This window comes from Vicugna pacos, chromosome 20 (assembly GCF_048564905.1).
Source record: "Vicugna pacos chromosome 20, VicPac4, whole genome shotgun sequence".
Classification (NCBI taxonomy): Eukaryota; Metazoa; Chordata; class Mammalia; order Artiodactyla; family Camelidae; genus Vicugna; species Vicugna pacos.
In genome coordinates this window covers 31973602-31997582 of record NC_133006.1, presented here as the reverse complement: position 1 = coordinate 31997582, position 23981 = coordinate 31973602, and the positions used below count along the sequence as shown (strand labels likewise).

Here is a 23981-nt window from a genome sequence, read left to right as displayed (position 1 = left end):
ACTTCAGGCAAGGCCTTTGCTTGAAGTTAGTAGCCCTGTTAAACAGGCGATGGCTAATTTGAGCAGTTTCCTTGCAGTGTCAGGGAAGCAGCATCCATCACTTGCTGGGAGAGCTTGAGCCATTTGTTTGGGCCGGGTACAATTTGAGTGGTGAGCACACATCTATCATTACACGGCCTGAGAGGTTGAACTTCTTCCCACTGCCAGCTGGCGATGGACGGCAGGGGACAGCTTCTCACCCACTGATCGTCCTTCCAAGTCCCGGCGCACTGAAATAACCTGCCTTTACAGCTAGTGCCAGGCACCCAGAGGGTGAATGGGTACAGCTGCTCTTGTCAAGAATGGGGGCTCCAGAATTGGTACAGGAAGGGATTTAGGTGGGGCACTGTACAAGGACCTGGATGAAGGGATGGAGGATTGGAATGCTAAGAAATTTGAAGCTACAATTGCAAAATAAACAGTTTTTACTCATATTGCATGTTTATTTATGGTGGCTTTCGTAAAGTCTGCTGGAATGATAAGAGATCCAATTGCCACCTCTCCCCCCCATCACCCTTCAGCACTGTCTCCACTTGCCATCTCTTCATTTAACTCTTTTTTCCCCTATTATCAGAGTATGAATCTGGGGCAGTGGGAAAATGAGGGTGCCCAGGCAAGTGGCCAGATAGCTGTCACTGTGGTTTAGGGATCTGAAAGGGAAAGGGCTGAATGTGTCTGTAACAACTTTTGGCTGTGTTACGTGTTGGCTGGAGAAGACTAAAACTTCGGGGTGGCGCAGGATAAAGGAATCTGCCGTGCCGGAGTCACTGGACATTTTTGAGATTCCCAGCTGGATGTTATTTTAGAACATATTTAAAATTTTTAGAACACATTGAAAACTTTAAAAACTTTTTAAAACATGTAGTTTTAAAACTACATGTAAGTGGAGAATAAAGTTTCTAAGCTTCTTTAGCTAGTGGCAGACATAAGCAATGGGGTAAAGGTGTCACATGGAAGTGCCCAAGGGCACATCCCTTTTACCCACAGATGAGTTGAGGGAGAGGCGGGAGGGATGATGTGGGAAGGTGTACTGAAGCCTCAGAGAACAGATGAGAAAAGAAGACCAAAGGCAGTCTTTTTCTGAAAGGTTCCTGGCCCTGGAATTCCAGATCTCCTCCCCGTCTTTCACTTCCGCAGTGGGCTCTGCCTTCTGGCTCTTAGACAAGAATGCCTGCTTGCTTTTTCACCCAGGGTTTGATAGCTGGTGTGAGCTTGGCTTACTGCGCTCAAGTGAATGGGTGAACGTGCCAGCTTTCTTTTTCTGTTCGGAAGGGCAGTTCTTATTTTCTGGGTTGAAATAGAAAACGTTCTTAATTTCTGTATTTGCATGATAAAATACTTATCCATAAAGCCCGTGTTGTTTCTCTTGCCAATAGTTTTTGCAAATCATAGCATCTCAAAAATTGCTGGAACCTTGACATGCTGTGATGATCTGCTAGTGATCAGTTCCATTTCCAGATATACTGGTCTATTGTTTTCTATGTTCAGCCTGTTCTTTAATTTTTAAAAGCAACTGTAGCAGAAATATAATTTAAAGGGCTAAACCTTAGTGAAGTCTGGCCTTTTTTTTTTTACGCCTCTTCTGTTCTGACTTTCCAGACCTTGATGAGTAATATGTATATGAAAGCCAACCACTAGCTTCTGTGTTTTAACCATTCCACTTTCTTAACTAAAAGACAGTGTATCTTGTATTTATCAATGTAAGGAGAACACACTGTGCTGTTAGCCAACCTGCTTCCCTGGCAAGCTGGTTTTCCTGTCTTCCCCCTCTCTTACTTTGTTTTTTGTAGGGTTAGTGTCAATGTAGGTGGTGATGCCTGCTCAAATATTATGGTCATGGTTAACAATGATACACAAGGGTACACCTTCTTTTTCGTTTCTTCTCATTTGTAGATATTAGATATATCCAATTACCTGTTATGTGTAATAGTCTCAGCACCCCCCATACAGAAATATTCTGAGTCCCCTGGATACGCTCTGGCACAGGTGGAGGGAAGCAGAAAAGCAAAGACTTTCAGCAGAGTAAGAACTGGGTATTTAATAAGCAGCCTCAGGTTAATTTTTACCAAAAAAAAAAAAAAAGAAAAGAAAAAAAAAGACAATGGTTGCAAGTAATTAGTAGCTTCTTACTGTTATTGTTCTGGTATTATTGTTCTTATTCTATTACAATGAAATTGAACTTGTTTTCTCTTTGAATTAAAACTTTTTTTCCTGTTTGGAAAGAATTTTTAGGACGATGAGGAGGAGGAGGAAAAGTGGTCTTTCATGCTTGGATAGGAGGAGAGAGACATTTTTATTTAACAGATAGATTAGTACAAATTTCAAAGGAGAAATAATAAATCACTTTAAATCAAGTTAAGGATTTTTTAGTAGTTGCTTTGAGGGGAGTGACCTCTTGATACTTGAGAAGATACTTAGAAATTTGTGTTTCTATTATTTAAATATGGATCTGATTAGTAATGGATTCGAATCCAGTAAATAAAGTAGATATCTTTCATCCATACTGACCTAAATAAAATGAATAAACAAATAAATGAGGGATAAGGGACAATTCTTCTTTGTAGTAGAATTGTACTGAACAAATACAGAATGAATGATGGACATAGAAATCACTCTTAAGCAAATACCACAGTAATAATTATCATAGGCAAGAATTATTGACAGATACAAAAATTAGCAAACAAAGATATGATGAGAAGTAGGATATTTGAAGAATCTTAAAGTATCTCCCTACAAGATACTTGTTGATTTCAAGGGGTGGAGAAACCTGGCAGATAGCACTTTAACCAAGTTAAAAAGTTAACATCAACAGTATTGAGACAGGTTGTCCTCATGTCCCTCCTGACAGCCCAGCACCACTTCTGTGATGTTCTTGCCCAAAATGCACAGTCTCAACCCTATCATGAAAAAGCCTCAGATAAACCCAGATTGGAGAACATTGTACTAAATAACAAGTGGCCTGGACTAGTCAAACTTGTCAAGGTCATGAAAGCCAAAAACAGACTGCAGAACAGCCACAGATTGGAGAAGGCTAAGGAGACATGGCGACTAAACGCAAGGTGGTAACCTGAGCTGGATCTTGGACTGAAAAAAATGAAAAGACATTAGTTGGACAGTTTGTGAAGTTTGAATAAGGCCTGCAGATTGTTTAATTATTTTGTGTCAATGTAAATTTTATTATTACATAATTAACTATTATGTAAGGTGTTCATTTCACACTAGGAGAAGTTGGAGGAATGGCATTTAGGAACTCTGTACAATTTTTGCAACTGTTCATAAGTCTAAAATTATCTCAGAATAAAAAAGTTAAAAAGGAATGTCTTGGTATGGTTTTCAATGATTTGGAATTTCTTGGTTGGCAGGAAGAGGGTAATTGATACCTCAAGACACCTCATTATCATCTCTTTTATTCTCTAGAATTTTCAATTTTGCAATCAGTTTTAGTGTCCTCGTGATTCTTTCTCTTCTTTTTTTTTTTTTTTAAAGCAGTAGCTCCTTAACCTGTGGCCTTATTGAGCCTTCAGTCTTCATCCTAACACATGAATTTCAGTTTTATAATTGGAAAAGGCATTGAGAAATAGTGACTTAGCGCCAGATAGCAATGGAACCAGGAATTTAATACTTTGGATTATTATTTTTTTTTAAACTTGGTCCAGCTTTCTCTTATCTAAAGTCAAAGTATAACAAGAACATTTCAGAAAATTAGCTGTAATCTGTGAAATCCAACAAATGAGAAGATCAAGGAATAGATCTGTTTTTAAACTTATGTGTGCATATTGACTTCTGAGTAATTTAAGTTCCTTGGAGGCAGCCTCTGTATCTCCTTCCTCTTTTGTGTCCCCAGGCTTCCAGCCAATGCTCTACCCGTAAGAGACTGTCACTGAGTATATGGGAAGATACAAATCCAGAAAGTAGGGACTGGCGAAGAGAACGGTGTGTTTTGGTGTCAACTGTATTCCAAAAGGTTTAAACACAGTGACACAGTGAGAAGTGATGAAACTAATTTTTTGTGATCACAGGTTTCAACAGAAAAATTGTTTTACCTGATTAAGGCCTAATTCCATATAAAACTTTGACCTATAAAATAATAAGTAAGAGATTCAAAGTCGAGTAAGAGCCAAAAAAAATTAGAAACTTCAGACTTCCCTGTTGACAGTAATGTACCTCTGGTGAAATTTATCTTTCTCACTTAAAATTAAACATCCATCTCTACTGTTGTTGACTTTTTACTGCATTAATTTCTGTCATTTTTCTCATTAGAATTTCATCTGTATCTAAAATATCTTATCTCCTATTTGCTTTGTCTTGCATCAACTCAGTTTGACTTAGCTGTTATATAAATGGCTTGTCGTTGGAAAAAATCAGAGTTTTTAGGGGTTGACTTTGACGGCTTTGAAGAAGGGCTTCATCAGTTCAGAAACTATTTTAGATGGTGTTATGCAGAATACAAGACTGTCCCATAGAATCAAAGACCTCAAGTAGCATTTTAGGGGGGGGGTGTTAAAAATAGATTTCTGGAATATTATGGAGGTCTATCAGGCTCAGATGACATCATTCCCCAAGTTACCTTGGTCCAAAAGTTAAAGTAGTGTCAGATTGTTTGTCCTCCACTTGCAGTGCATTAGTGACTAAGTCAGGAATCCAACTCTGATTCTTTAATGCTTTCCATCCCTTCATGAGCCTGCTCCTTCTGTCTCCAACTCTGCATTTTACTTGAGACAACTTTGTCTTCCAGGTAGTATTATAACTGGCTGCCAGTATACCCAAAGCCTAACTTTAAAAAATTATGATAAAATACACATCATGTAAAATTAACCATAACTATTTTACAGTAATTACTAAGAAGCTTTTATTTAAGGTGCCAGATGAAAATGAAACATTTCCCCTCCAACTGGAGGAAAAATATTATAATTAAATTTAAGTTTTGCCATATTCTACTTGGCACAAAGAAGCCTGAAATTGCCTGTTTTGTGGTTTCTTCATATGTTTTAGCTAACTTAATTTGATTCATTTGAAAAATAAACGTTGGTTTTTGTGTGCGTGATGGGGAGAATTAGATTTTCAATACCTTTTAAAATGTATTATATTTGTTACGTATCATTTTTGATGCCTCATTTTTAAACTCAGCCTTTCTCAAAGCAGACTTTCTTCCATTAGTTGCAAGAACGTGTATCTAGATACATTTTCTACCAAAATATGAAATGCTTTACAGTTGGAATTGCCAAGACTATGACTGTGTCCTTTATCAATTTGCTGAGTGTCTGGAAACCTCATATAAAATCCTTTGATTTCTCTCAGTTATAAGTCTTTTAATCCATGTCCGTGTACTTCTATATGGACGTCAGTAGAATTATTACTTTTAGAATACCAGTTTAAGAGCGGTTAGCTTTTCCTGCGTCTGGCTTTGAAATGCAATTTAAAAATGATTGATCTGAAATGTCATTTAGTTAGATGTGAATCATTGTTGTCTACTAGTGCTATCTGAAGTGGAAATGGGAGTCTAGCCACAAGAAATATCTTAGGCATTTCCTTTTCGCCAGGGCATGGATGGCAGTGAGTGATCACCAAAGGCCCTGTGAAGTGATTTTTGTCAGAAGAAATGATTTTTCGTATTGCTTAGAAAGTACTATTCCCTGGGTGACTCACGAAGTTTTCTTAATTCCTGAGGTGCTATCTACCTGGTACTAGTTTTCTAAGGTTCTAAAACTAGAACTATAATCTTTTTTTTTTTTTTTTTGGTAGTCAACCCAGCCACTCCCTGCACTTGAATCTTCAGGCAGTGGCTCTGTTTGAAGAATAATGCCCAGTAGGAGAGACTATAATCTTTTAAAAGTTTCTTAAATAAAGAGCCAAAAGGAGCATCGGTCGTGTATGTACACAAATAATTTGAGAAGTCCAAAAATGTGGTTATCGGTCTTGTTAGCTGCTGATCAAAGAATGGGAGGTGATCAGTGAGGTCTGTAACTGGTGCCTCAAGCAGAGACTTGTAGCTGTTGCAGAAGATGGGGATAATTTGGCAATTGCCGCTTGTGTTAATGCATGAACAGTGTAAAGGAAAAGACATGGCAGACAATTGGTACAGACAAGAGAAAGGGGTCATAACCCAGCAAGTCACTTCTGGATATATATATCCAAAAAACAAAAACACTAATTCAAGCACATACATGCACCCCAGTGTTCATAGCAGCATTATTTACAATGGCCAAGATATAGAAGCAACCTAAATGTCCATTAACAGATAAATGGATAAAGAAGATGTGGCACATCTATATGTACACACACACACACACACACACACACACACACACACACACACACACACACAATGGAGCACTACTCAGCCATAAATTTTTTTTTGCCATTTGCAGCAACATGGATGGACTTGGAGGACACTATGCTAAGTGAAGTAAGTCAGACAGGGGAAGACAAATACTGTATGATATCATTTATGTATAGAATCTAAAAAATGACAACAAACTAGTGAATATAACCAAAAAAAGAAGCAGACTCACAGATCTAGGGAACAAACTAGTGGTTACCAGTGGAGGGTGGGGAGGGGCAACGTAGGGGTTGGGGAGAGGAAGGTACAGGCTCTTGGGTGTAAGATAAGCTCAAGGATGTATTGTATGACACGGAGAGTATAGCCAATAATTTTGTAATAGCTGTAAATGGAAAGTCACCTTTAAAAATTACATAAAAATTTAAAAAATAAAGTCAAGAAAAAGAGATCATAAAACAGACTGGTAATTCAGGGCTCTGTGATGACTAAAGTCTCATCTTTCTAACATCTCTGCTTTCAGATTGCCTGTTTGGTACCTGTGGATCAGTTTCAGCTTTATCAGCGGTTAAAGTTTGAACGAGGTATGTATGCTCTCTGCTTTTGATCCTGATGGCGAGTGTGTTTTTTATATGTGTCCTCTTCACACTAACCTGCGTGGACGATCAAGGCAGCTGTGGGCTGTCAGCAAAGCCACAAGGGTACTCAGAAAAAAGAAAACTGTAATGGCAACATAAACTTTCAACTTTCTCAGCCACAGCCAGAAAAAAATGCAGACGAGCAGGAAATAGAGCTTTCCTTATGCTGGCTGTTTTTGTATTTTTAATTCGGCTCATGTGAGAGCAGTTCTGCAGAAGTTGAATAGTTTCACAATAACAGTATGACAGAAAGACGTGAACCTCAAAATGGGTTTTACCGCCAGTTTTCCTTCTCTTGAAGATGATTTCAAAACCTTAATCCACCCAAACATTTTTACTGCTCATTGTAATAGTCACCCCGTTTGTTCTTCTGATCCTACACTTGTGATTACAGTGATGGCTGAGTCTGTCACCCTAATGCTGTTTACAGTGTATAGAACTACTGTCTGACTTTGGACTTGGGGTAGTTTATATAGCTTTTCTATTTATATTGCCTTTTTATCTGTAGGAATTATTTTTTGGTGTGTTTTTCCATACCTGGTAAGTAGGAGAAAATTGTTTCCCCTGGAATTCATCAGACTGGTGTAGCCTCGTCGAGTATGTAACATAAACTGTAACCTAGCATGAGCATACAATTTTCTGACTGCTAGCTTTTTAATTGGGATTAATAAAGTCTAGAGATGAGAGGGTAGGGGAAGAAATGAACATGTATCTGTCATGTGCCAGGAAATTTGGTAAGCACAATTACCTTCATCTCATTTAACTTTTGCAATTACCCTGACACGAATAAAGAAAGAAAATCATGCAAAGCATAAAGTGGGGAAGAGTTAGGAGTGTTTGCAGGGGATGGTATTTGCTACCTATGACCACAGTTTGGTTCAGTCTCATAGGCTTTTTATTTTTAGCAAGCCAAAAGCAGCTTCATCTCTCATAAGCAGATCATTTAACTGAATTTTTAAGGCTGATATATTAAGGTGAAGTTCACGAAAAAATTCCTGGGTTACGTTACCTGAATTGCATGGTTGCCCTGTAGAAACATGCAAACAGGATGCTGTTGAACATGGAATCAGAACCAGCAGAGTCAGATGAATTTCAGGTTTCCAATGGATGAAGCATAGCCTGATACCCTGTCCTGTGTGGATTCCGAGCCAACTAGAGGGATTAATGGTGCGGTAGTTTATATTGGACCCCCCGATCCTTCCATGTGGGCTGATTAGATTGGACATTATAACACATCAGATGCTGATTAATGGGGTCAAACATCTGCCCTGCCATTCTCCCACTTTATCCCAATATCCTCTCATATAAAAATAAATCACTGCTGGAACTTAGACATTCACCCTGTGGATGGATGTGGCTGGTAGCCAGTGCCATGATGTGAGGGCTTCTTACCTGGAGAAAGTCAAAGGAGTTAGGTTGAATTTTCAGACTTCTTCTTAAGCGGTCAGACCTGTCAGTCCCACCAGTCCCACTCAGTAACCAGGGCTCAGCCATTTACAGCGTTCTGTTGCCCCAGATGCTCCTCTGGTCCTCCATGACCACCGACCTCGTCCCCACCCACCTGTTTCCCCATCTGTCCAGTAGCAGGCCTTATTCATCATTGTTTCTGGACGTTTTATTAGCTAAAAATTTCTTTTTTTTTTGTAATTGATTCTAATTAATGTCTGATTCTAATTAGACAAATTCTAGTAGTATGGTGCTACACAATGCAGTTTACTTGATTGGGATGATCTTTATCTAAATTGTATACCTCATTTTTAAATGATAGACTTCATGCCCACCTCAAACTCAAAACTTACCAGTGAGGTGAGTGTGAGGGCTATGTCGGGAAAATATTTTGTGTGTTACTATTTAAAAGGGGATCTTGGGATGTTATCAAATAATAATATTATGAATGGGTTAAGTAACTACTGGTGGAAAGTGAAACTCATTGACTGGACTCTGGGGCAGAACTGGAGAGGTTGTTTTTACTCTGAGAAAATGTAGAATCAGGTAAGTGGCAGCTCCTCTATCTTAGGAAGAAAAATTATCGTTGGTTTTGTTCAATTCGTATTGCTACCAAGTTCTTTTCTCAGTTTTTAGTTTGCCATCCAGTGTTTTAATTTTCCTGTGACATGTTTGATTAGCTTGTCTTTTACGTCTTTGTTTTCATCTACGTCTTTGAGGGGAAAATCTTTTGAATAGGAATGGTCCAAAATCATCACTCTGTTTACGCAAATCAGAGAAGTGCCATTTGGCATTGATTGGTTAGTCTATGAATTCACTTTCCGTCCATCTGTGATTTTTCCATTGGCTACTGCTGTGTTTGTAGATTTTCCTTTCTGGGTCTGTCTTCCAATATTAACAAAGAAAAGGGAGTACTGAGTTTGACATGTGTTCATGATTATTGCTTTACTTTCTACTGGTTCTCAAAGCATATGTCTGATGATTAAGGTTAGAATTTTATTTGTCTCTTGTTTCCAGAACCTACTTTCTCTATTTTTTTTTTAAACTGGGTTAAGATTATCCATCTCTAGTCCTTAAACACTTTTTCTAATTTTTGTGACCCTTTTAACTTACTGTGACTGCAAGTTGCTTCAGTTCCTTGGCAGGTTAATGTGTCTGTTCTTGGATATTTGTATTATCATATAGTGGCTGGAAACTCTTACAAATGGTGTACGTGCCATTATTGTTCTCCTTCATAAAAAGGTGACTGCAATAGGAATTTGTTTTCCTGTTATCACCTGTGAATCCTACTGCCTTCACTGGTATATTCAGTATATAAGTCATGTATGTACTGAGTATCTGTTACGTGCCAGGGGCAGTTCCAGGGGTGGCTTCAAGCTGTGGTTCCCTCTTTCTTTGAAAGCTCTTTTGTCCTCAGCAGTTTTCACCAGCCTCCTTTCATTTGGAGTCTTCACATTTATGAGACGGCTCTTCAAATTTCACCTCGCTCTTGTGTTTGTCCTGGGTGAAATGCTCCCACTCCACCTTTGGTATCTGATTATTCAAGTCTTACCTCACCAGAGCTCCCTGTATAGCTATTTGGCTTCTTTTAGTGTTTTTTTTTTTTCTTTTTAAGGCTGCATGACACTAAATGACTTTATCATCAGTTCAGCTTTATTTTTTTAACATCTCCCACCTCTCATTAGTCACCTTCCTTTTCGTAGTTTCTGATCACAAGTTTAGTCTTATCATCTCTGTGTGTACGTGTGTGTGCAGGCGCACTTTTTTTTTGAGCCTGATTTTCTGGTGTTTTGTGGTAAATGTATGACAAGTGTAGGGTTTCCTTCTCAAGCTACTCTGTGCTTTCGGATGATAACACTTTCTCCTCCACTTCTCAACTTCTTCAACTTAACCATCCAGTTTTTTTTTTGTTGACCACATTTAAATCTACAACAGCACCCTCTAGATGTTTCCATAGCTCTCCTAAACTGAAATGTCTGCAAAAAAAGACATCTAATAGCAAGTTAGGTGATATTTCTAAAGGGGTCCTGAATTAGAGGCACAATGTTAAGTGTTTGCTTCTTCCTGTCTGTGCTTCCATTTCCTCATCTATAAAATGGGGACAGTAAAGGAATGATTGTCCTCAGGCTGTTGTGGAGAATAAATGAGTTAATACTGAGGTTGTCACAGTGTGCATTCAATAAACTGTTACTATCATTATTGTTATTTTTGTCATTGTTGTTCAGCACTTCCACCACCAAATCATGTCCCTGGTTTTTTAAACTAAACTAAGAAAGCATCTTCCAGAATCTAGATCGTACCTGGGACTGAATGCACAGTAATATCACTCCGTTTTCTTTTCTTCTTAATGCAAATATTTTTCACTCTGTTTCCATCCTTACTGTTCTAGATTCTGGAGAGTTGTATAGAAACTTGATAATCAGTACAAATTTCTTATACCTCTATCATATCAGTTTCCTTCATACAGTGTATTCTCTTTTTTTTTTTCCTGCTTTATTGAAGCTATTTTATTTTGAAGGGTGGTAATTAGGTTGATTGATTGATTGAAATACTGGGGATTGAACCCAGAACGTTGTGCATGCTAAGCATGTACTCTACCATGGAGCTATAGCCTCCCCTGCCCATACAGTGTATTCTCACCCAAAGCATGAATCCACCTTCTGTGACCATCTCCGAGGAGATCATGACTTGCCGAGATGAAGTGTTTGAAGTTGCTCCTTAAAGAGAAAAGATTTTCATGATGATAAGGGTTTTATAGTCTATTTAATGATGTGATTGTATTTCTACAAAAATAGTGGTATTCTAAGAGTAAAAAAAGCCTGATTCCATTATACTCTCATTAACCATGAGTTATGCAAACTCCTGACTTTGATTGGTCTCAATATAACAGTGTTACACTAGATAATCTCAAAATTTGTTGCCAAGTTTGAAATTCTGTGGTTCTCGTCCATTATCTTAAGAGCATCCCCTCTGCTGATGGCCACCTCTGTTTGGGTGTGTTTACTGTAGCAGATGTTAATTCCAATCAGTTTGGTTTAATTGCATTTTAAGTATCTGCAGAAGACCTTTGTTCTTTGAGATAGCAGAAAGCCAATTAATTTTGGCATACTTAAAAATGCAGCAGGTCATAAAAGTTAAAACAGTTTGAATTATTTTGGCTGATAATCAAATTAGCTTGAGTGCATGGTGTTTCCCGCAGTAATAAAAATGCATACAATGTCTTTTTTTGGCACAGCCTCACAATGGTTGAAGATAGCAGAAAAGCCACTCATGTTAGCTGAGAGAATATATAACAGGATTAAAAAGCAATCTCCCCATGTCTAATGCTGATAGTTTCAGGTGGGAAAACCCAGTCTTGAGTTCAGTTTTTGAAAACTGAAAACAGTTATTGGGGTCAGACGTGGTCTTTAGGTGTCATGGCAGTTTTATTTTCTTAGAATGTTTCTATTTCCTAATAATCGTCAGAGTACAGAATTAGAAAATAGTTTTAAACAGCACTTCCTGCCTTGCATAATTTACATGAACAAGCAGAGTCTGGGGATCAGATAGTCTTAGGGCTTTACTTCAGAAATCAATTCTAATTTTCATAAGTAAATTCCAGTTCAAGTCTGTGACTTCGTCTGTCTCTGATATAAGTATGTTCCAGTTAATCACTTTTAAATCATGTTCAGAGTAAAGTGTTGGGGGCACTATTCTCTTTTTCTAGGTTTCTTAGCTTTTCGCCACCTCAGAGCTACAGGAAGCTTTCATCACTGCTGATACAGAAGAAATGAGCTGAATATGCATTGGGGTTTTTTTTGGGTTTTTTTCCCGTAATTTTGAATAGAAATTGGAAGGAGGAAGGAACTAATAACCCTTAAGAGTTTGGGATAAGTGTGCATTTTGTTTATCAACATTATAACTGTGTTTCTCAGGCCACAAGCCAGGAGGTGGAATTGAATTCACAATGATAGTAACAAAAAGTGTTTTAGAAAGTCTCCCATTAACCCTGGGGGCTCTCCTTCCCTTCAGACTCCTCTCAGATAATTGGTGTGGAGGGGAGAGCGAGGAGAAGGCGGCCCTGGCTCATGTGACAGTGATTTGGCTACCACCTGGTGTCCACTCATCTGTTCCTTTTTAGCTTGGGTTCTGGAAGTCCTGTTGGCTGCCAATGTCTGATGCCTCTTCAGCGTTTTTCCCTTTTCTACCAATCTGACTTCAGGCCCCACTTGTGGTACACTCTGGTACCTGAGATATATAAAGCAAAATTGTGCTCTTAATGGCCTATCGGAGTTATAATTTTAAAAAAGCGAAACAACTCTTAGCTTCTGTTGACTTTCACTGGGAGCTGCTCTTCTGGGAGCTGGACTGAAGGGCAGTCAGAAGGGCAGATGCCATGTTTTGCTCAGTTACCTTTTCAGGGTAACATGGCCAGGCGTGGATGTCCGGACCCCTCTTCCAGTTGAGGGAAGCTGTTCTCCAAGAGACTCCAAGACGCCCTGTACAAAAATCTCTGTGGGTAGTTGTTTCTGTTCTCTGGAAATGCCTGAATGCAGGGCTGAGCAATAGAGAACCTTGCCACCAAAGCTATCTTTTTTTTTTTTAACCATCGGGAATTGATCTATGGATACCATTTCTTTCTTTTTCTTTTTTCTGTTTTTCATAGATGCCATTTCTTATACTTCTATTGCTTCATTCATTTATTCAATGAATACTATGTTCCAGGCACCTTTCTAGGTCATTGTGGTCAACTGGGATGACAGTATCCAGCTGAATCTCTACCAGGAAATCTTGACAGTGTCACCTTCAAAATACGCTCTGAATTCTCAGTATTTCCACTTCTAATGTGGGTCGTCTTGATTGGGTGTACCATCTTGGATTAGATCAGTACAATAGCCTTCTAGTTGATCTCTCTGCTGCTACTTTGTTCTGCTACCATCTATTTTTTTTTTCCTACAGCAGCCAGAATAATCTTTTAAAAATGGAAATCATAGCACAGCACTCCCCTAATCAAGATGGCCCTCCCCTGCAATGGTGTCTCATTACCTGTGAGCCTTATCATCGTGATCTGCCTTCAGGCCCTTGGTGACTATTCCCAGATAATCTCCTGGGGACTCTTCCCTCTGCTCACTTAGCACCTTGTAAAATTGGCCTGCCTTATTACACGGGTAAATCTCTTCTTTGGCATTATTGGGATACAAGTTGGAAATCTGTGGCTGCTGATTCATGGCTCTGATTTATAGACTTAAATGTGATGATTAAAAATGCACAGCTATGAAAAAAAAAAACCCTCAAAAGTAGAACTAATGTTTGCTCAGTGTCATCTGGTTCTTACAAATGTAACAGTCCCAAAGGCTTATCTTTCCCAATTCTAACCAAATTAATAGTTACCCGGTTGAAAGAGTAGGAAGTGTGCATTTGAGCTGAGGGGTCTCTGTCATGAATCAAAAACAGAGAAGTCAGAGAGAAAAACAAGTGAAAGAAATATTCTCTAGAGACGCCAATGTACCTATTCTTCTCATTCAAAAATAACAGAACTCATGAATTTCTATAGAAGACTTACGTATGGCTATTTGACGATAAGGGCTAAATCTTCAGTCTTGTCTGTAGCTCCAGTAAGAAGAATTGAGTCACTACTCCTTTGAATACTCCATTCTTAACTCCTTGTTAACTAACTTTGCTCCTTACTTTAACATAGAAATATAAAACTGGAGAGGACTTGCACGAATTTGGCTAGATCACTCCCCACCTCCTCCCCCGTCCTCTTCCCACCAGAATAGCCATTTACTCTGCCTTTAATGGTTTATCAAGAGAACGGTAGCAGACCTCCCTTGGCAAGTATCTTTAACGTAACCAGAGCAGTATTTAAAAGATGTAGGACAAGCTCAAGCATCTGTATTGAAAATCTGTGCTTCCAAACAAAAGTTACATGAACAAATGATACCGTATTGCTACTGTGGGTGCCTCCTGTATTGATGGACTTTGCTTCAGGCTTTAATTATGTGAGATTCTAACTAGCAGAGCTTTCTTTTTATTTAAATTATTTTAGAAGGTGGCTGATGGGAGAAGGGGTCCGTTTGAGAGAAGTAATTGGTTTAAATCAGTAGATATTTGGTTTCTCTTGTCTCCCCTGACCCTCTGCATTTATAAAGGGAAATTTTTTGATCCGCTAGAGTGGACGGGAATATCCTGATGCATCCCATCTGATTGATGCTGATTGTCTTAGTGGGGGGGTGCTTGAAACCCTGGTGGGGAGATCCAGAGACACCTCCTTGTGACGTGCTGTGCTTCTAAGTGCAAAACCTAAGCCTGCCTTCTAGGGTGGCCTCCCTGGGGTTGAAGATCCCAGACAGACATGCAAGAGCAGTTAATGAACAGTAAACTAGAATATATAACCAAAAACCAGATACTCTTTAGAAGAAGCTAAATACACATGTGAGTGTGACTTCTAGGATAAAGACCTGACTGTATATAGGATGCTCAGGAAGCAGGAAAAGTTGATCAGCAAGTATGGTTGAAAGAACCACCTCTTCTAGTTTGGACTTCTCTTCTTTTTGTGCTGTGTGAATTCTGTTCTTCCCTTTCCCACTATGTGCTCCACACTTGTCTGTGCCAGCATTGGTTTTAGATATTTATGCGTTCACTCTCAATTTGACTTGCGTTCAGTGATGTGTTGGTAAACAGATTTTTGAGGGGGTGGGGGTCGGGAGAGGAGGCTTTTGATTTATAGTGTTTGCCAGTTTCCGGGGTGTAAATACTTCCACTGTGGCCAATTTCCAGCAGCCCGTGTGACGTCGCTGAACGAGGAGTTGGAAAGAATGTGGGGGGTTCTTGTGAGTCAGCAAGAGCCCACTCCTAGACGTGACTTCTGGTGTCCTTGCTCAGCATTTCCTTTAAGTACAGAAGGAGACTCATCTTTTATTTTTATGCCTTCCAAACTCTGGCTGCCTACAGCGTTGCTGTTCCAAGGTTTTTCATTTTTCTTTAATCTCTGTTTATGTGGCGCTGTAGCTCTTTCTAACTTAATCTCCTTGTGTTTCATCTCAGCATGTGTCATCTGCTGTGTGCTGCCATGCGGAGGGACTAGTTTTACCTCCTGATTCTAGAGCTGATTAAAAGGGGAAACTTTATTGTGGATGCTTGGACAAAAAAAAAGCATAAAACGCTTTCTGTATATTAAAATGTTTCTGTATTTTAAAAGCTTTCTTACTTCCATCCCCTAAGATCTGCTCACAGATGTTTGTTATTGATTTTATTTTTGTTATCTTGCGAGATGGTCTGCTGGTTATCACATGGCCTATTCCATGAGTACCTGCTCTAAGAAGTGTGGCAGGGCTGAGTGACCTCGTAGGTTTGGATCCGTCTTGGAGACCAACAGTAGAAATCACCACCCTTGGTTGTACTACGCTTCCATAAATATTGGCTTATAAAAGAGAATAAATGGAGGGGAGAAATCTTCAAGCTTGAATGAAAGGCAGTAGACCATCACATTTTCTTTCTTTACGCTTTAGAAGTTCACCTGGACCCGTACAGAACATGGTGTCCCGTGGCAGACTGTCAGACGGTGTGCCCTGTTGCATCGAGTGACCCAGGACAGCCTGTGCTGGTGGAGTGCCCTTCTTGTCACCTGAAGTTCTGCTCCTGCTGCAAGGACACTTGGCATGCAGGGGTCTCCTGCAGAGATGGTCAGCCGATCGTCCTGTCAACAGAGCACGGGTAAGAAAGGAGACTTTGTCCTTGGGATGGTCCACTAGTGTTCTTAGAAGTATGTTGCTTGGAGGAGGTGTAATCTTGGGATGGGATTTCAAGATTAGTTGTTTCCCTGCAGAAGTATCTCAGAATTGGTAAGTTGTTAACAAAGAAAATAACCCAATAAGCATTTCTAACGGGATTTTAATTATTTACCCCTGCACCCCACCCAGAGACTCTTTCAGATATTGCTGAAGTTGGCATTTGTATGAGTTTTGATTTCTCTTGAGGTAGGGAGGCATGCGGTCCCCTGGTTCTGAGTGGGACGGCGTGGCTTGTCCATGGCTGTTTACTTCGGTTCCATAACCACCTGCAACTGATAAGCCTCGTACCTCCCGCTTACGAAGTGGTGCAGAAATGATTTCTTCCCCTGACTAAATTGCTGGCTTGTTAGGTGTCCAGTCGTATCAAAAAGAACACAGCGGTGGAAAGAACAGCCCTTTGGTGTAGCATGCTGCTAAAATTCATGTGTGCTAGAGGAAAAGAGCTGATCTTTCAATAGTTTATGCTCTGAAAACACGGTGCCGGGGTTGAGATTTTGTTATGATGAGAAGCAGTTCACCCTGTACCTTGCAGGGTGGAGGGTTTTTTATGGCAACAGCAGGGCCCGGGGTGAGAGACCTCTGTGTTTGATCCCTTGCTGTGCTTGGGGCTGTGGCTGGTGTGGCATCAGCAAGCATCGGAACACCAGCGCTGTACGTCCAGTTGGCTCAATCACCCAGCGCCCTCGGAGTGCGTGGAGCCAGTCTCCGGGGACAGTGATGCTAGCTGGCTGTGACGCTGCGCTTGAATCGCCAACCGAACAAATCACGAGGGGAGAAAGATCCAACCCACGTGGCAGGCGTGTGCCCGCCTAACCCATACCTGCTGCATTTTCACTGCTGTGGCAGGACGGTTCCCGGGTATCACAGGATGAGGGAAAGATCCCAGAGGAAGGAAGCACTGAGTTCTGACATTGTCACTTGGCATCTGGTGCACTCGTGCAAGTCTCTCGGCCTGCAGGAGTCTATTTCTCTGTTTGCTGGGGGAGGGGAAGGAGGAATGAAAATGGTAGCTGTCCCACTGCCACATAAGGTTACTGTGAGCGCCACATCCGATCATAGGTTTGACAGCACTCTGTGAACTTGGTGTCTCCGTGTGCTGCCTGGTGGTTTTGGTGAATAGCAGCTAAAATGCAACCCGGTGCCAACCAAGGCTCACCTGGCCCTCCCTCCCCTCAATTTGTGCTGCTGCTTTTCTGTGCCCCTTGAGCCTGGGAGCCTTGCTGGCCTGTTCACCTGTTTGGAGCCGGTCTCTTCAATGACGTGAGGCATTTATTTTAAAGCACGGATAGTTGACTCCCACCAGTCCCCTCCGTTTGTTTGTGCGGACAGATTGTTAGATGGATGATCTCTGCCCTCGTCAGATCCCGAGCTATTTTCCTGCTTTGTGGCAGGCTTCTTGTCCTTTTTTATTCTGGGTGTGCTCAGGGAACAAAAGACTAATTTGGCAAAACAATGAATTCAATCAGCTGTGGAAAATACAATTATGTAATTGACTCAAAGCCAAAGATAAATAAATTAAGGTTCTTTTTTTGTTTTGAGGGATCTGAACAACTCATAATCTGTGTCCCTCCTGTTTTTACCCCCACCCTTTCCCTTGGAAGTGAATTAAGCACAGAGAGTGAAGAGTTCACTCCCTACCCATCAGGACCCCTGGGAACTCAGTTGATGACCATAGAGTTGAGTCTAGAAGAGTGTTATTTAACTGTTTAATTAATTATACTCAGCCCACTTCCTCCATAGCTCTGGTTAATGTACACCTTGTGGTCTGTGCTTTTTGAGAAATCAGACAGCATTCTCAATCCCTACCCTATAATTTCTCCTTCCTCTTGTTTCGAGGCCCCTCTTCGGGACAGAGGCAGAAGCCCCCATTAAGCAGTGCCCAGTGTGCCGGGTTTACATCGAACGCAACGAAGGCTGCGCTCAGATGATGTGTAAGAACTGCAAGCATACGTTTTGCTGGTACTGCCTCCAGAACCTGGACGTAAGTTCACTTGGAAGAGCCTCCTCGTGTGATCTGGTCTTTCTTTGCACTGTATCTGCAGCAGCCAGGATCCCACGGGCTTTCCTTTTAAAACACTGAGCCCAGGAGGGGAAGGTATAGCTCAGTAGTAGAGTGTGTGCTTAGCATACACCAGGTCCGGGGTCCAATCCCCAGTACCTCCATTAAATAAAGATAAATAAATACAATACTGAGCCTGTTTTGGTTCTGCAAAGCGATTCTGTTTTTCCTCATGAGAGTTCCACAGCCTGCTAGTTCAGGGACCTCTCTGTGATTACCGTAGGGGTGTCACCTTAACTCTAGGGGCAAGCTTTTGTTTTAGGGATGTTTCCTGCTTTGGGGGCAGCATCTTATTCTGTTTTGTCCAGGACTCTTAGTGTAGTCGTTTTATATTGCTCTTGTAACCGATTACTACAGACTTGTGGTAATACGTTTCTTCTGGTTAGTTCTGTACATTGGAAGTCTGGCACGGGTCTCACTGGATTAAAATCCAAGTGTCCTCAGGGATGCGTTCTTTCTGGAAGCTTGAGGAGAGAATCCACTTCTTTGCCTATTTTAGCGTCTGGAGGCTGCCTGCGTTCCTTGGCCTGTGGCCCCCTTTCCCATCTTCAAAGGCAGCGGCATCACGTCTCTCTGACCCTCCTTCCTTCGTCGTGGCTTCCAGAGCCATTCCCTCTGGCACCAGCCGGGCAAGCGTCTCTGCCTTTGAGGACCGGTGTGATTAGATTCGGGCCGTCTGGGTAACACAGGGTAATCTCCCCCGTCTCAAGGCCTTTAATCACACTCACTCCACACGGCAGAAGGGACTTGGTAACATAGTCACAAGTTCTGGGAAACAGGCCACCGGCATCTTTAGGGGAGCAGTTATTCTGCCTGCCACAGTTAGACTGGTTTTTTTCTTTTTGAATTTAAGGGGAAAAGCCATTCAAATCAATAGTGTCTCTTAATTATTATCTCATTCATGGGCTTCATAGCAGGATTTTACTGTTCTGTCGGGGTCCCCTTTGCACCTAAAGAGGTCTGGCCTAATTATCCGTCCACACCTCCACCGAGCAGGAAGTCTGTCTTCTCAAATTCAGTCCAGTGCTGAGGCCAGTGGTAACCTCCGGATGAAAAGGGGTGAAAGACTGGTGAGAATTCTGTTGTTTTCAAGGCTAGTGTTTTACAGCTTGGGCGGCACGGGCTGTTTATCGGGATTCCCTACTTTGGCAATTTGGGCCTATAGAGGAGGTCCGTTCCAGTGGGAGCCCTCACTCCTGGTTGGATGGGTGGCTGTTCTTTTCACAGCTTCTCATTATAACCGCTCAGTCTGCTTCAGTTCGATAGGCCACTTGTGTCAGGGTTTTAGTATCATCCACACTCAGCAAGTGAGCGCAGTTAAAACGTGAGACGCATGGTGACCACACAGGCCTGAGTTTTAACAGAAAATGAGGGAAGTGGTTTAGGCTGACACCTACGAGTAAGAGCCTTCATCAGCTTAATGATGTCAGGGTTTCAAGGTGAGGTGTGCACTGGGGAGAAGAAAACTGATATTTTAGATTCTAGAAGCTCAGCAGCTCAGGTTGATAAACATATTTTCTTTCTTTAAAAAAAAATTCTACTTACTGTAACTCCTTGAATTACAATTATGTTTGATATTAGAGACCCCTCCTAGTTCAAATGAGTGACAGATTCTGGATCAGGATTTGCCTCATGATTTTCCCCCTTCATGCTTTACAAATGAAAGAAATCTTACTTTTTAAAAAATTTTCCTTCAGGTTTAACCAGACTATTAATTGCATTCATATCCACAAGGAGGCTGAGCCCATGAGGTTCTCTTTAGGAGGCAAGAGTGTAAGGGAATAAATATGTGCCCCAGATCTCTCCATCCTTTGGCTGAAATATGTTTGGGGTATGGCGTTGCTAAGAACACAGTGTTCTGTCCCTTGTGCTGTTCTGGTGTGCGAGGTGAAATGGTACAGATGTTCAATTGCTAGCTACACAGCATCTTCTTCTGGTCATTGTTTTTCGAGATCTCACTGTCTCAGTTTTAGCTAAGGACATGGGCTTGTTGGTCATGAGGGTTTTCTGTAGGCAAGTGTTCCATGTCAGATGATGGTGTTGATCTTTGTTTATAGGAAAGTTTTAGAGCATGGGTCTAGGAGAAGGGTGATTGTCCAAAAGCCAAGCCTGAGACAGACACCAAAAAGAATGGTTTTGAGTTTTGCTGTGGGGAATTGGGTTTGTTCCTGCCCTGATTCTCATCTCTGCTGTTTCAGTGAATGAAATATTCTTCACCTTCTGCTTTGGGAACCTCAGAGACGTGTCCCCTTTGGTTATATCTTCTCTCTCCTGTGACTTCTGCTTCTTGTCTCTACTCTCCAACATACCCAGGCACTCCACTGTGTCCCATTTGAAAATGAATAACACTTTTCTCAAGCCTACATCTCTCCCTTACTGCCGTGCTATTTCCTTCCTTTAGAAGCCAGTTCTCAGAAAAGCAGAATCACATCTAGCAAAATCCTCTGGTGCGCAGATTCCCACGTAGTCCCACCCTGACTGTATTCTTCCCAGGCTCTGCGGGATTGCTGTGGGGAAAGGTTCAATGGATACTTCAGTCCTCGTCTTACTTGGACTCTCTGCTGCTTTTGTTTTGACATCTTGACCATCACTGTGCCAGTGATACCATCTCTTCTGATATTCCTTTGTTTCTGGCCACTTCTCAGTTTCCTTTCCAGACTCTTTCCCTGGCCCATTCTATTTTTTTTTTAATGCATTTTGAAAAATTGAAGTACTGTTGATTTACAATATTGTGTTAGCCTTAGCCCATCCTTAAATGCGGGTGTTCCGTAGCCTCTTGGCTTCTCCCTTTGCTTCTGCACCCTCTCCCTGGGTCATCTCATCTACTTCTGTGGTCTCTTCAATCCAAAGACACTGCTTCCCAAGTCCTTCCCCCAAGTCCAGATCTATGTAATCAGCTGCCTTTTGCACAGTACTGCCTGGCTGTCTCAGGTATCTCTCAAGTCCAACACATCCAAACCGTGACCATCATCTTCCCAACCAAATCCATCTCTATGCTGTCATTCCCTCCCTAGAGCCACTGCCCTCCACCCAGTGCTTCTCCCTCCTCTGTGATTTCTTCTGCCTGTCCCCATCTAGTGAGTTATGCCCTCTTAATGTCGCATGACTGTATTTACGTCTTCTCTCTCTCAGCCCCTGACACTTAATCTCCGCTGGTTTAATTCAGTGGCCTTTTAGCTGCCTCACTTAGAGCACTCTCATTCCATACCACACCCCTGCTTGAGCGACCTTTCAAAGACAATTGGTCAGGTCATTAATCTTTTTTAAGAATCAATCAACAGTCATAATAAGTATAATCAGTTTTTACTCAATGATCTGTGAAACTGAGACACTGTCTGAAGATGACGGGCTCGGAATTCCTAGAGGCTGTCATTAGCATCACCAGAAGGAGTCTTTGCTTCCGCTGAGGTGCTCTGATGTCGTTAGTATCCACCTCCCAGTTCAAAACTGCGTGTTTACCGAAACCTCTCTCTTTGCTTTTCAGAATGACATTTTCCTCAGACATTATGACAAAGGGCCGTGTAGGAATAAACTCGGCCACTCGAGAGCCTCAGTGATGTGGAACCGAACACAGGTACCCTGACCCGAAAAGGAGCATGAGAGAAACCAGACTTAGGATGACTGAAAAAGCGCAGTTGGTCATCCTCCCCACTCTGTTCCCTCTTACCCCTCCCTCCCAGCCCGAGAGGTTCCGGGGGTTCAGGGGCAGAGCAAGCGAAAGGCAATGGAGCGAGTGCCTGACGTTAATTCACGGGTGCCGTCTCCTAGAGGAGAAGCGAAGGGGCCGGGCCACGGGGCAGCCAGGGAAGTAACAGTGACCTGCAGGATGAAGGTGGATGCTCTTTCCTCCTTAAAAAAAAAAAAAGTGATAGGATGACTTTCCTAAAGCCCTCTGCTGTGAAAGGCAGGGCTCTGACACCCCACGAGCCCCTGCTGGGGCTCAGATCCTTTTGTATACACCTCCATGTGTTTACAATGGCAGGTTCAAAGGGAGTCCTGGTTTATTTTTAATAATATTTTGTAGTTATTGCAGGCCGTATTCCTTTGGAGGGAGTCCGTGTTAATAGCTTAGTCACCATTATGAACAACCCTCTGAGACGGTTGAGGACGCTCGGGTGGAGCGAGCCAACGCCAACAATCCACGGTCACTTGGAGCTTGCATCGGAGCCCGAGTTAGCGTTTGGCTTGCCCTTCTCACCTTTGATTGAGTCCTTGGTGTCTCCCTGGTTTAGATCCAGTTCAGACCAATGCTGGGCACCAGCTAAAAGTTCCCATGATTGTAACTGCTGTATGTGCCTGAGATGGTGTCCTCATCAGTTCTGGCTGCTGTCACAAATTACCGTAGACCGGGCAGCTTAAACAGCAGAAATGTATTTCTCACAGTTGTGAAGACTGGAAGTCTGAGATGGGCAGCGGCGTGGTTGGGTTGTGGTGAGGACCCTCCACGGGGTGTACTGTTGACTGTCTTCTCACCGTGTCCTCATGTGACAGATAGTGGAGAGAGAAGAAGCAGGCTCTCTGGTGTCTCTTCTTCTAAGGGGACTAATCCCATCATGAGGACTCCAACCTCATGTCCTAATGACCGACCAAAGGCCCCCATTTCCAAACATCATCATATCGGGGACTAGGGTTTCAACATAAGAATTTAGGGGAGGCACAGATGGTCCACAGGTGGTGGTAGAGTAAACACATAGGAAGATTTAACTGCTGAAATAGGCTTTTCTTCTGCATTTCCAGGTGGTCGGGATTCTTGTGGGATTGGGCATCATTGCCTTGGTGACTTCACCCTTGCTGCTCCTGGCTTCCCCTTGTATAATCTGTTGTGTCTGCAAGTCCTGCCGGGGCAAGAAGAAAAAGCACGACCCATCCACAACCTAAAGCTCTCTGTCTGTGTCCATGTGCCAGAGATGTCTGGGTCGTACGAGACAGCACAGTGATAAAGCCCCACTTAGTGAACTCGCCTCCTCCTCCTTGCCAAACTTTGGAAGTGCCTCTGTGTCCAGACTTTGAACTTGCCTGCCCACCTTTGGCATCCAGAAAGGCCAAGCACTGATGTGTGTTCCCGTGTAAAGAGAACCAGGTTCGACAGCCCAGGTTGTGTCCACGGAACATGTCGGGAAGCTTTGGGGTCAATGGGGAGGAACTTAACACATCACCATGTCATCATCCGAAGGATCCCACTGGACTATTCAACTTCCAGCCAAATCCAAGGAGCCCGAAGGAACATTCGGTGTAATAAAGGTGTTGTCACGGCTGGCAACACACTTGATAACTGAGGAGCCAGTCTGTTCTGTGTTGATTTGACCACCATGAGAAGCATGGGGGAAAACCTCATGTAGCAGGGGAAGGATAAGACTGTTGAAGGGGAAATTCTTAGAAGAATTAGAATTCTTATAAGAACGATAAGAGGGCTGCTTATCTTGCTATGGTGGTTCTGCCCCTGCCGGTTACTGGGTGTGCTGTTCCCAGCGTTCTGCCAGTAACTTGGCAGAAACACAATCGGTTTCTCCTTGTGTGATCTCAGCTTCAAGCTGGAGAAACTGCTGTGCAGAGGGAGTTGTCCCTTCCCAGGAAAAGGGCTGCTGCAGGTAAAACAATCTGGTCTGAGTTAGTATCTCTCCCCTGGGTGGTAAACCTCTCTTCCAGCCAGTAGCTGTGGTCTACAGGATTGTTTTTATGAAGTCTGAGTAGTGTGGCAGAGATTAAAAATCTTCATCAGAGGTAACAGGGACCTTTCTTGAGCACTCTGT

At 42.1% G+C, this 23981-nt stretch overlaps 1 protein-coding gene across 6 annotated transcripts in view; it reads left to right on the top strand.

The window, feature by feature from the left end:
* The window catches only part of RNF144B (ring finger protein 144B), a 130453-nt gene extending 106946 nt beyond the window's left edge, over positions 1-23507 (top strand). For all 6 annotated transcript variants that reach the window (XM_072945607.1, XM_072945608.1, XM_072945605.1 and 3 more), the window contains 5 exons: positions 6840-6900; positions 15891-16095; positions 18009-18153; positions 21716-21805; positions 22969-23507. In XM_072945607.1, coding sequence (XP_072801708.1) covers positions 6840-6900; positions 15891-16095; positions 18009-18153; positions 21716-21805; positions 22969-23109 — 642 coding nt within the window. In that variant the 3' untranslated portion in view covers positions 23110-23507. The remainder of the gene's footprint in view (positions 1-6839; positions 6901-15890; positions 16096-18008; positions 18154-21715; positions 21806-22968) is intronic.
* Positions 23508-23981: the final 474 nt, after the last annotated feature.